General features: G+C 36.8%; 1 protein-coding gene across 1 annotated transcript in view; it reads left to right on the forward strand.

Annotated features, from left to right (window-relative positions):
* Positions 1-14,026, forward strand: part of VAV3 (vav guanine nucleotide exchange factor 3) — a gene marked incomplete at its 5' end in the record, with an annotated part of 160,739 nt that overhangs the window by 130,903 nt on the left and 15,810 nt on the right. Inside the window, 4 exons of the mRNA XM_084290678.1 lie at positions 7,308-7,373; positions 11,356-11,390; positions 12,760-12,876; positions 13,545-13,632. Coding sequence (XP_084146804.1) covers positions 7,308-7,373; positions 11,356-11,390; positions 12,760-12,876; positions 13,545-13,632 — 306 coding nt within the window. The remainder of the gene's footprint in view (positions 1-7,307; positions 7,374-11,355; positions 11,391-12,759; positions 12,877-13,544; positions 13,633-14,026) is intronic.

The following is a 14,026-nucleotide window of genomic DNA, read 5'->3' on the forward strand; positions in this document are numbered from 1 at the left end:
ATATTAAATTAATAAATGTAGTTGTAACAGCTTGGTCTGTAACATGAATTAAGACACAATTGTTTTTTCCTGGCTTCAGTGAGGATGATCTTCTCCAAACTACTCAGGACAGAACCAGTGAACTCTGTTCCTATACTTCTGGGTGATTCCGAATAACTTTTAACCTGGGGAGGTCATAACCAATAGAATTACCTTATCTATTAAATGATAGGTAAACAATAGTAAAAGAAAAAAAAAATTGCTATGTAGTAGACCGTTGATATTTCACATTGTGAAAAATAAATTTTGTCAAATGTTGGTAGTCAGATTTCTGCCTATATGGATTTATATTTAGGGCTTTGTTCTTCAATTCTGATTCAGAGAAGTTCTTAAGCATGCTCTTGATTTGGGATCAATTGACCAAGTAGATTATCAGACTAATACATTTCATACAACCAAAATTATTGTGATCTTGTGGGACCATTTCTATTGTTATGTCCATATCCATCCATACATCAACTCAATCTACTGGAATTATCGTCTATGTTATTTGTACCTATCATGTTAAATAATTTAGCTAGAATCAAATTGTGTTCAGCTAGCAGAAACTGGGAAGTGGGCGAGGCTTTTTCCTCAGAAGCCTTAGTAACAGGTTTGAATCTTAGTAAAAATTCTCCTGTTCAGTAGAATCACTCAGGAAATCTTTTCCTTAACAAGTGGTCTCGTCACAGGCTGCTCAATAAAGGTTTTCATAAGACTTGTGACAACATCTGTATTTTAAAATGCATGTTAAGAAAACTTCAAAACATATTTTTATGCAAATCTAAATTTTATTCAAGGGGTGTTTTAGAATAACTTGTAGCTGACCTGCAAAACAGTAATATAGGAATGGATTTTTAAGCGCACCATTGCTCATTTTAGAAATTCAAATTCTTGTAATAGAGAAGTATTTGTGGTTTAATTTTTTCATTCTTTACAGTATATCAAACACCCCAAGTTATTAAGCAATACTTACCTTAAACTGCAGCTGGAAAGCAATACTATCAAATGTGTTTTGACAGATATCAAAATTCTGTGAAGTTAATGTTTGCATGAATGACTGTATAGCAGTTACTGTGGTAATTCTGCAGTCAGTCAAGGCCATACACAAACATGAATCTTCCTGTTGCACAGCCTGGAAAACAGAAGCAGGATTTTTTTCTGTGATGGCCTTCTCAGAGACCATCTGACCGATCAAAGAGACAATAAGATGGTTGGGGGGTATATTTCTGTATTCTGTGCATTTGCTTTCTGCCTCCCCACTAGTATCATTCAAACCTGAGCTTTCTTTGAAGAGAAGGTGCAAGGGGATTGCTGCTATCACAAGTAATCTTACTGTTCTCAGTAAACACTTGTGTAGAAAAAGGATGGTCCTGTGCTGATCCTCTTGTATCCCATTTTGCATGACTGCTTTTCTTTCCTGTCAAGGTGCAGAACTGGAAGAGCCATGCTCTTTGCCTAGGTGTTGCTTGTTTATCCTCACTTACAGAATGAAATTAAAAATAAAAAAGGGGTGGGGGAGATCGAGAGTGGGTGGGTGGAGAGAAATTTTGACATTTTAAACGGAAATTTCAGACCCTTAACCAGAGCACTACTAGGTGCTTCAGCTGCAATAGTGTACCTTTTGACGTAGTCTTGTTTTTATTGTGGACATGAGCATTTCTCTCCTCTCCAGAGTTTGCTCTGAGTAAACTGGTAGCTGCTTAACCTGAGGGCAGGCTTTTAGGGATGCCCCGATGCCTGCCATAAGATATAACGTAATTCTAGCTTTGCTGGTTTCCACTGTAATTACCCACCATCCTCAGGCAGTCGTCGTTCTGAAGTATGCCAAAAGAGTACAGGTAATTCCTGAGCTGATTCTTGCCATTCTCAAAACCAGCTTTTCTTTAATGCAAATTAAACCCATATCAAGTAATTGCTAATACAGATGTCCTTCCTAATGCTTCAGTAGTTAGTAGTCCTGCTGTAAACATCCAGAAGACATTAAGTATGTTGTAAATACACTTATGATATAAAACTGGAAATTGTGTTTGAGAGAGAATTAATTTTTCTATGTTGCAATGTAATGACAGCCCGCTGGGACAATGGAAAATGATGCTACTGTGTGAAAAAAGTCAGAATGTGGAGAGGAACTAGCATGAGCTCTTTATCTTTTCCATATAAATATGGAGCATAATTCTCATTTGGGAAGATATTTGCAGAAAACTAGGAGTTACTGTGTGATTGCTGCTAAAAGAGTGAAATATGAATCTGATGTCTTTGCTCAAAGTAGTTTTCTCAAGCTAAACTGACAATATTCATTTTAAGGCTTTTCAGATAGTCAGGTGATGTACCCCAAAACACGATGGGTGTTGGCTTCGATAAAGTATTTTAAAGGCTCAATGTGTAGCAGGTAGAAGGAGGTAAGCTTTCTGATCCTGAAAGGGCATGCTTTGAGACGGAGCAGCTCAGAGCTAGCTAACAGCAACTGTTCTGCCCAGAGAGCATGCAGAACAAAACTTGGTTTTGCTGGGAAAGGAGCAGATCTGGAATATGGTTCCTACTTATACATGTTAAAATGTTGCATTTGTGTATATTTTTTTGGGGGGGGAAGAGCAAAACAAACAAACAAGGGAAGTAAGGACTGGAAGTTGAGAGAGAACATAGACTTCAGCTTCTTCAGTCTGAGGTGGGAGCTAAGTAGGAGGGAAAGAGGAAGAGCTTGAAGCACTTCTTTGCTCAGATGAAACGATGATAGAATATAAGGGCCTTAATTTATACATCAGAAAACTTCTCTTAAATTGTTCCTAAGTCTTCCCTGAGCTCCTGAGTAGATGTGCTGTGTGTCTGGTTTTTCCTTTATTTGCAATTTTTGTCTGTTCAGGGAATTTCTCATAAATGAGCCGAACTTGGATGGATGTTTTTAAGCATCCTCTAGAATTGTGCTGCTTTGCCTTGAATTTAAATGAAAGGAATTCAACAGAGGGCTACCCTGAATTAGGTCTGAAAACTGCTTTTATCCTGGTTTCGTGTTTTCCATGTAGTGCTGATGCTGGTTCAAAAATGTTTTTAAAGGGATAGATTTTTAATTACTTTCATTTAAAATACCAATAATTTTTGAGTTCCTAATATATATATAGAATCTGTATATTGCTAGACTATATTGGAAAAGTGAGTGATTTTACTGTGCAGCTTTGTAGGCTGTAGCAGTTCATTAATAGGAGATGATGTTAATAATTTCACATTGTGGTATCATAGCTGTATATTGGGTAAAGATTTTCAGTGTATGTTACAATGCCCCTTGTTTGGTAGGCAGTTTAAAACCCTTATCTTGAAGGGTCTCTTTGAAAAGTCGCTTTCTCATATTAATGGTAGTTTGTATTTCTTACTGAACACATTTTTCTGTTTGTTGCATGTATATCATGTAATCTGTCCCGCACAGCATTTCCCTCTCTGGCTGTGGGATAAGTTCATGCATGTGTAAGTCATGCACAAGTACTGCAGCAGCAAGGACTTCCACAAGAGAGGCTTGTTTCTCTCCTGTCATGCAACTTGTAGGGTATAAGCAGGTGTACTGTATTGAATTTTCCTAATTTTAGTCTTCCAGTGTAAAGTAGAGTTGACAGTAAATGTGCTCTGATACTCTGCTGCATACAGACAGCATTCGTTCGTTGTGGTTCTTACAACATGCTTACCTGTAGCCATGATGCTTATGATACACACAAATGAACTGGTATTGAACTCACAGGTACCCAATGTCTTCTGAAATGCTGGGGAGGCAGCACTGTAGAAGTGCTGTCTGAAAGAGAAAACTGGGCTCTTTTCTTTCAGTTTGTGATTTTTCCATCCAACTCATGTCTTTCTTCACCAGATTCTTTGCAGTAACCAAAAAAAAAAAAAAAAAGGGGGGCTAAGGACACAATAATTAATAATTTTTTAGGTGTCCTGGAATGTGTAAGTGTGCAAGCCCACTGAAGTTGCTGCACGTTGCATAGCTAAATAGCAGGGAGGAGTCTGCAAATAGCAGAAGTGTCATTTGACTTGGGAATGCCTCTGCCATTAACACAGGCACAAGAGCAGCGAGGCAGCCTCTAGTCATGCTGAGAGTGTCATTGGAAGAAATGGACTGAAGGGCTTCATTGGCCCTTATATATATAAATATATATGAATACATGTACCCACATGCACATATATATTAAACCTGAAGTACAGTGTAATAGTAAATAAAAATATATATATATTAAAAACAGTTCTGTCCAGTCAGTTGCTTTTGCTTTTATGATGACCCTAAGTCTTTACAGTGAGTGTTCAAAGGAAATGAAATGCTTACTCATCAAACAGTAAGCAATTAGCAAGCAGGAAACGTAAACTAGAAAGAAGTGATTAGTAGAAGTGAAGCATGGTGGCATGATGCTGTTAATCATGAGCAGTTGATGGATAGATCTTAAATTTTAAAACCATCATCTGACAAGTCAGTTTCTTGTCTGAATGACACCAAGCCTTGATGAGTTTAGCTAGGATTTCTGAAGGTAAATAAATTAACCTACTATCCGAAGAACATTACCAAATGACTTATATCAGTTCATTATCTGCAGAACATTTTCTAGTGAGCACTTTCCTTGAGCAATGTGTGATAAATCAAAGCCTGTTCTGTTTTAGGGGTTGGTTTTGTTTAACTAGCAAAGACATCTGAAGTTACCCAATGTAAAGCTTTTCCTCAGAAGGCAAAGCCTTTCTTGGGGTTCTCTCAGCATTTATTACATTTGTGGTACTGTTCAAAATGTAAAGGCAGAGTTTTGTACCAGTTGTAGTACTTGGGGAATTGGTGTCCCAGTGGTGGTAGTGATGTTTTGTATGAGGAGAGAGTCTGTCCACATGATGACTGCTGCTTTCACTTTGGGTTTGGTATAGGTCCATGGAATGCATGCTACACTTACAGCCTCTCCCTGCCCAACAAAATGACACATTTAGACACAAAATGTCCCACAGCATCTTCTGACAAGTGGGAGTATTCCTTAATGCTCTACCTTTCAAGTTAGTTTGTCCACTGATGATAGTTTCTTGCCACTTTTCATTTCAATGAATGTTCTCTTAGGTGTGTCAAGTGAATCTTCACATGATTCATTTTCTGCTGCAAGTGTGGTTGACTTGCTACCTGCAGGATACTTAATGAAAGTGTACATACGTGTTAAAATGTACTCCAGCCTATGGATTACAGCTCAGTTCCTTTATTCTGAGTGTGTCTATATTGTAACATCTGCATTGTGGTGATAATGATTTAATGTGTGGAGCACAGCTGATCTCATGATTTTTGCAGCTTTGCTGGATTTTTTAAGCTGTGATTCATGGCACTGTGTGCTCCTAACAGCAGCTAAACCAGGTAGTATAATGCTGGCTCTGCATCTTAACTGTCTCGTGGTTGGGTCTTTATGTGCTGCAGTTCATTTAGTGGCTGCAATGTGGCTTTTCTGTTCCCCCCCAACCTTCTACCTGAGGGCACGAAACAGCCATGTTCTTGTTGCAGTGTGGTGCAGATTGAAGCATTTAAGTGCCTGCAAGCTAAAATGAGCTTTCATTCTAGACTTGTGGGTGGACAAAAAAAAAAAAAAAAATCTGGAGGAGAAAGTATCCAGACTGTATTTCTGATTTGAAGGATGTGGCACTTCGATCATGTCCATGGTGTTGCAAACACTATTGAACATCTGAAAAGATGTCCCTTCTTGCACTGTCAGAACATAGTGGAGATCTCTGTCCCTGAGCTCATCAGATTTTGATCTTTGGCTGTTTTCTAGATGTGGACATACATTGCAAGACGTCATCTATTTCAGCTTCTTTCACCTTATATAAATGATTCATATATTTAACATATATTAATGTGTGTGGGCACATACAAACTTATTGTTTAATTGTGCTGCTTAGAATGCCTTTTCTCATTAATAAATTTTTTCTAGTGGCTGGCTGTGTTGACTTTGATGTCACTGTTCAGATGAGATTAGTATGGTAAATAGGGATCATTAGGATGGGAGACTGTCGGAGGTATGTAAGTCAAACCTGTAATTCAGAGGTATTCACACCGGGGGGTAAATACAGTATAAGGATGCAAATTCAGGCAGACAGAAGGAAAGTGTTTCTGAAGCATTTTTCCCCTGACACTTTGTGGTGCAGGTATGTGGTCAAAATAATAAATGTTGCTTTCAAGATTACATTGCTAACAAAATACTTGCTCTTATTGCAAAGTGCTGATAGTATGTTACATCAGCATATTAAACTTAATGGAGCTTAAGCATTTATGTGCTCTCTAAAATCTGTTAAATGACAACATTTATTTGCCAAAATGCAACTTTTGATGCCTTCATTTTAGATACCTGTTTGGAAACTTTAGCCATGTGTTCTATGCTGCTCTGAGTGATCTGGTTGGCATGGTCAGAGCTGAATGTTTGCTAGCACTAGAAAGGTGTGGTTTCCTTTTTTCCTTTTTTTTTTTTTTTTTTTTTTTTTTCTTTTCTGTTCTGACTGGCTGAGAAAGCTCTTCAGGAAGGCTTGGTGGTGAATTTAGAGCTGCATGGGCATGGCTCTGTAATGATCAGGTCACATTCGGCACTGAGAAGCCCAGAGGAAACTGGTGGTCCTGCAACTTCGATGGAACCCAAGGGGTACCCCAAGGGCTCAGTTCAGGCCTTGGTGAATTGAACACACTGCTGCAGCTCGTCTCCCAGCTGCGTGCCCACATCAGCAATGTTTCTGTGACTATGGCACAGACAGTAAATCCTGACTTCTGTTGGTGTTCTTGTGCCCACACAATTTCCAGTGATTTGTATAATTTAGGGAAAATCTTAACTGTAGAATTTGGTGATTAATTATTAGCTCTAAGTTCCTATTGGAGTTGGCATGATTTCCTGGGTGCTGCAACCGTTACTGCATGGTGGTGCTGGCTGGGGGTTCTGTGGTGTTGTAGTGTGGCAGCTCTTGCTAGAGTGAGGCCAGCTCAGGTGGAAGTGATTTGAAAGGAGATAATTGGAATCACCTTTAGTGAAGACTTCAGATACTGCAGACATTAACAGGACTGGGAATTACAACATAGGCTTGGGGTACACCTTGTGTTTTATTTCCCAGAACTCTCATCTATGTCATCTATAATTACTACTTAATTGCATATTTTTTAAAAAATACCATTGAGTAACTCTTTATTAGAGTAGCATTTTTATTCTGAGGGCTCTCTTTGGTAAACTCTTACGGTCCTAAACTGCTGTGCATGTATTAATTATTATTAACCATCATAATGTCTCAAAAATGGGATTTTTTTTTTCTAGGGCAGAAATCTAACAACGGGAGAGCTTGGCTTCTTCCCAAGTGATGCAGTAAAGCCTAGCCCATGTGTAAGTACAGTTGTTCATTTCCGTTTGTCAATTTATAGGAAATTTTCCTAGTTCATACCAGCACTTTATTAGTCTTACCTTACCAAAATCCTATTATTTCTAGTTCCTTTGTGTTTTTGTGGCGTTCTATATTGCTTAAAATATAGCATTGTGGTACTTTAATTTACTGGATTTAAGTTGCACATGTTAAGAAAACATGTTTCAGAGGTAGGTTTAACTTTTGGGATTATTAATAAATTGAATTGTCTAAAGAGTTTCCAGAATATAGAACATTTTATGTGCAAGTATACTTTCTTCCTTCCCCCACAGCAACGTGAGAATGCTATGGTTCTAATCTATTACCCAGTCACTTTGGGTTAGAGAGAGAGATTACACTGAGTAGTGAGCTTAAAAACACATGGAACTAAAATAAAACTTTGAATTCAGAGTATGTGATAAATCTCATCTCTGCACATTCTTACCTGCCTTTATTTAACTCAATGATTTTCTTAAGAAAAATGCAAGATAAAAAAAATAAATTAACAATGTGTGCTCATGATTTTTGTGTACAGATATGATGACTGCATTAAAAGGCTGCGTGCTTGGTCCTTCGTTCTGTCCTCTGTGATGATGTGCATCAGATCACTGTTTGTCCTTTTATTGAGATAGTTCATGTAAACCCATAACAACAGTGACAAATTATATTCCTCACTTTGCTGTGACAGCTTTAACTTTTTAACTTGATTCACAACAGTTTGACTTATTAATGGAATTACTTTCATTACAGCAGTCAAGATGCCACTTAATCATTTATAAGTAGATGGAACCAGCTGTTACTGACTACATTTTGATATGCCTTTAAGGCTTACATTATCCTGTAGTTTCTCAAACAAATACATGATCCTAAAGAATAAACACGTTGTTATATCTTGAGACATCTCGACTGTATATTTTGAGAGTTTTGTTTGAAGGATGGCACAGAATTTCTGTAAGCACAAGGTATGCTAGACTGAGTGACAGAACAGCTCTGTGATGATGATGAAAATGTTACGAGCTTAGCTTCCTTCTCCAGATACCTTGCTTATTATAAAATTGTGGATTTCTTGTGCCCTGGTGTCATCACAAGTGCTGCTGGACACAGGCAATACATGCTGTGGATTGGCTTTGGGTTCCTGAAGCCACACAGTCAGTCATACCTTAGCATTGCTGACAGCAACTGCAGCAACATTTCAGGAACCAGCACTATACTTCAAAGCAGAGGAAGTGGGATATCCAGACGTATGAAAAATGCTGTTTGGGGGTGTTGTGAAGGTTGTGTTCCAGTGATAAAACTTGCTGCGAAGTTGAGAAATAAACTATTAAAAGGAGTATTGAAAATAATACAATTTTACAGAGTGAATAAATATTATTCATGAAATGTTACCAACCGATGTCGTGATCAGACCAAAAAGAAAAATTGATGCTTCACCACTGTTAACCTGGAAGGATGAAATATAAACATGTTGTTATGACAAATGACGCAGTTAAAGATACTGAAGCATCGATCAGGTTTTTTAACATGCTATAACTTTTACTATTATTATTAAGTCTAACAGTCTTTACAACCAGCTGATATAAAAATGCCCAGAAACAGCATAAAATACATATTTCAAAATACTTTAGGAATGAATATTGAATGAAAAACTGCTGAGCTCCAGAATATCTATATTCCAGACTTTTCACAGATGTACCTATAAACAATTTCTTCCTGTTTGCCGTAAATAGTATATGTCATTAGATATTTTCTACACTAAAAGAGTAATGTCTGGTCCTTCCTAGCTTTCCTACAGTTTCCTCATTTCTCTTGAGGCATTGTGTACATATAGCACAATGTGAGCCAAGAGCTTCAGGAATAATATTTGATTTTAGTCTATTTCTTGACAGTGAACAAGGGTTGTTGTATATCTTGGTCTATTGAAAATAAATGAAAAGGACTAATCATCTGTGGTTTAACTGCTCTGAAGCATGGCCTTAAAACCATCTTCAAATTTGTATGTTCTTTCCAACATACCAGGGATACTTGACACATGAAGGGTGTTTGTTTTTAAACTATTTTTTTCTGCTGCTGTTGATAATGTGTTAATTCATCTTACGGGGGATAATGCAAATCATTTGTAGTGCATTTTTTCTGTAGATGAAATTTATTATTTGAGATATCTTGCAACATGTAAAGAGTCTGTAAATGCCCCCTTGGCTTTGAAATACCCCCATTTGATTGCTTCATTAAAACATTTCTCATGGAAATTCTTTCTCAGGATGTTTGTAGGGTGTTACTTTTTTACTGAAGTCTCGCCATTAGAGGCAGAAGTGCTTTAGTAACCCCATCAGTAGTTGTGGCAATACCTAGTGCCATTGCTGCTGGCAGTGGTAGGACCTAGCTGTGTTAGGCCCTCACATGTCCGAGGGGTTTGCATACCACCAGCACTACAGCACTGCTGGTTGAGGGCCCTTTGCCTGTGCTGGTAGGGAGTAAAGTATTTTTGTCTCTTGTTCCCCTTTTCTCCCAAGAACTAGACTAATGTAGGAACTGTTTTAACACCTGGATAGATGTACTGCTGTGCAAACTTGAGCATGTGGCCATGCTTTTTTATCGCAAAGAACTTCAATCTGTTCCATATTAGTACCTGTCTTCTTATTTAAATAAAATGTACATTTGGGACTGTCCTGTGTAATTGACAATTTTATGATAGACATCTTGGATGGAGAGGCATTCGAGTAAGTGGTTATATCTTCGTTTGCTTGCTGCCTTTGGACAGTTGCTGCTGTAACTGCAGAATAGTGCTTAAACATGCAGTGGTATGTAGGGTTTGTTTTTTTTTCACTTTAAGGTCAGGTCTAGTGACCTCATGGGAAAGACTTGGTTGATACCCAAGGTCATCTGTATATAGCTACATGTTATTCAGCATACAAGCTAGTGGGAGTTATAATTAATTTAAACTTCAAGTATTTTATATTATTGGGCCTGTATAGTACTGTCTTCCTGAGTTAATCTGTATTTGGAAGTCTCTGATGAATACAGTCTGTATATCATTAAAAATTGTAAGAAGAATGATACTGTAATTTTTACCTTCTTAGGTTCCAGAAAATAATAGAACGTTCGTTGGTTTTACTGGGGGGAAAAAAAGCACAACTACTTATTTCAGAATACATGACAGTAGGTTATACGTCTGCAAAATGTGTGCTAAGCTTCCACTAAAATAAATTTTTCAGCACCTTGCAAGTTTCTCACAAATTATTTTAGAGAAGGATAATGCTGATGTATCAGACAACAGTAGGGAGATGGTCAAGATAAGATAAAATGCTGAGTTTTGTGAGGACTGCTATATTGTGCTTTTTGCATGTATTAAAATTATCTAAACATTCTTATATATGTATATAACATCCATTTTACAAACTGATTATAGTTCACTTCATTTTAAAAATTTAATTCCATAGTGCAAGAGTAAAACAAAGTACAAAGGTATGAATGAAGTCATAGAATACACTCCATGTATTAGTGTTACCTCTCTGAGATTATGTACTATGTTTCCTAGTAGACAGTCTTTCTAGGGCTCACGTAATCTTGGAAACACGGAGTGAAATCTGTATATGTTAATGTATATTTGTTGCAAATTTTAAAGTATTTTTCGACAACGTACCATGAGGCTATTGTAAGTACTAATTTTAATATAGGCTTTGTCAAAAGAAAAAGTATGACAGTTCTGTTAACAAATGAACATAAAAACAGTAAAAAAAAAAAAAAAAAAAAAAAAAAGTTAAAATATTCTGTGGTATTCCAGAGGAGTACAGAATATTTAATTTTTAAGTTTCTTAAAATGAAAATAGAATTCCAGACTAATTAGATTGTCCATTTCTGTTCTCTTGTTTTATGTGAATAAAGTATTAGATCAATACTGTTTAATTTATGTGCTGAATAGAAAAAAAACATCTTGATCTCCATTCTCTTGTATTTCCTCTGTCTTAGGTTCCTAAACCGGTAGACTATTCGTCACAGCTGTGGTGAGTCATTGTCTAATCTTATAAGAAGCATCTCTTTGACAAAAGTGGTCATAGAAAGATAATTGCTTATTACAAATTAATTTACGAAAGCAGCACCATGCATTGCCTAAAAGTGTTTCTGATGTAATAATGTGCTTAATGATTTTGATATTTTGTTTACAAGTTTGTAGCCTTAGTCCCAGAGGACTGAAATGGAATTGTAAGAGATGGTTTTAATATGAAGCATGCAAGTACATCTTACATGCTAAGGAACTAAAGAGAAGGATTAACGTTAAATACATTTGGTCTTGTGAATAATTCTGCTTTTCTTTAAAAACAAACATGCATGTCTAAGCAGTGTAAGAGGACACTGTATCAGATCTACAATTACTGCTGGTCTGGGGTATGTGTAGTGTTGTGAATGATCTCTTTACTGGAATTCAGCCCGCTGCCAGAATAGATACATGTACATGCTGATTCTGAGAGAACAGATTAATCATCACTTGTGTTCTTTGACTGGTTTTATAGTTGATCATTTAGAGATGAATTCTGAGTTCCTCTAGCTTGCCTAAAGTGAAATCAGAATCAGATGAAAACATTGATTTTTCACAACAAGCCAAATAGAATGTTTAACATCTCAAATTTTGTATTTGTAATTCAATTCTAACACTTGCTGTGTTTCTAATTGGGCATCACTGTGATCAGTCTTGGTTTTCTAAGATTTTGTAAAACTTAGCTGAAAAATTACTTCAGGCTGCAAAAGTCCTGTATTGTGTGATAAACTTCAAAATGCATTCTTCCTGGTGTGTTTGATAAAATAACTTCAAGATCTTTTTTAACTGATACTGATATATTAGCAGGAAATTTTTCAGAGCAGTGGTCTCTGACATTGACTGCTTTTAGATTATTTTCTAAAATGGTAAAATCAGCATTGTTTTCCTGTAAGGTAGGTCATCTTCCCCCTCTTCAGTTACCAGCTTAGCCTCTAGTTTTGCAGTGTCTACAGACAGCCTCTTATGAAGTCCCTCCCAAACTGGCAAGGCGTGGAGCAAGGGCACAAATCTACTTATGTAGTCAGACTGCAGAATCGGTGACTTATTTGTCTTCCCTTCTGTGGTGATTTTACCCTGCTGGACAGCTGAACTCCACCACACTGCTCTGTCACTCCCCCTCCTCAAAGAAAAAGACTTTTTCTAACTAAGGATTTCCCCACCCCCATTGCATAGCTTCTTTGCACTTCATTGGAAGTCCTGGAATTAGCATTCAATCCCAATTGATGTGTTTGTAGATCACCATCTCGTGCAGAATATCGTGACTCTGCACTGCATGTTTGGTAGCTATCTTCGCACCTTCAGGAGGACTCAGACAATTTTACTTTTCTGTGTTGCAGGTTTGCAGGAGCAATGGAAAGATTACAAGCAGAGAGTGAACTTATTAACAGAGTAAACAGCACTTACCTGGTGCGGCACAGAACCAAAGAGTCGGGAGAATATGCGATTAGTATTAAGTAAGTGGGATAAGGTCTACAGAAAGTTTTTCTGTTTTCATTTGTGTTTAAATAACTCAATATTTGAAATTGATAAGGAAAGAAATAAAGTTTTTCAATTTATATGACCATACACTATCTTTAAGAGTCAATTTAGGAAAACTGAGTTTGCTGACAAATGCATGGACTTAAAGTAAGAAGTAGTAGTTTTATAATGTTAGTATAGCAAACAGGTATACAAAAATGATGGTATAATATGTTGGGTAAAACTAAGCTAGTGTTTGAAGTGTGGTAAGATCTGCTTCTTTTAAGCAATTGTCTTCAGTAGGAATTTGTTAAAACTCTGCATTTCAGAAAAACATGTTCATAAAATTCTATGGACAGAAGTTATCACGAAGGTCTTGTTTGCTTCCATATTGATTATCAGCATGAATTTAAAAGCAAGCAAAATGTGGGAATTCCAGATTAGAACAATTAGTTGCAACTTCTTTTCTGAATATAGATTACCTCTTCAGCTGTACTTTAATAAATATATTTGGTTAATTAGATGTCAACTTTGTTTTGGCACGGATATACATTTTGTCCCAAGAATTTATTTGTATAGTGTTACTGGGACAGGCCCTCAGGTAACTATTGATTGCCTCTGATTAAAAACACATTTATATTCATAAGTTATTCATTGCCCACAGGTACAATAACGAAGTGAAACACATCAAGATTTTAACAAGAGATGGCTTTTTCCACATTGCAGAAAATAGAAAATTTAAAAATTTAATGGTAAGCATTGATTAGGTTTTTAACAAGGTGTGATTTCTCTGTAACTTGATGTTAAAGTGTCTGCTGCTTTGGTCTGTAGAATTGCAGAAGGTTGTGAGAGTGAGAGATTTGAATCATGTCCTGCAAATAGGATTTTTTTAGATGTTTATGTTTTAAACTTTAAGTGATGGTGACAAGTGCTTAATGTTATGTATTTAGGGCTGGCTTGTGTACCTTGCAGTGGTGTATGGATGAGAGGAGGAATTTGAATCCCATACATCAGCACACTATAGCATTATGATAAATATTGAAAGCAGAATTTGATATTTTTCAGTATGTTTATATAACAATGATCCTCAGAAGTAGTTAGGTGAAGGTTCCTTGCCCCCACCCCCCATGTGTCCTGAGGAGCAGA

Source organism: Netta rufina (genome assembly GCF_964035555.1).
Source record: "Netta rufina genome assembly, chromosome: 8".
Classification (NCBI taxonomy): domain Eukaryota; kingdom Metazoa; phylum Chordata; class Aves; order Anseriformes; family Anatidae; genus Netta; species Netta rufina.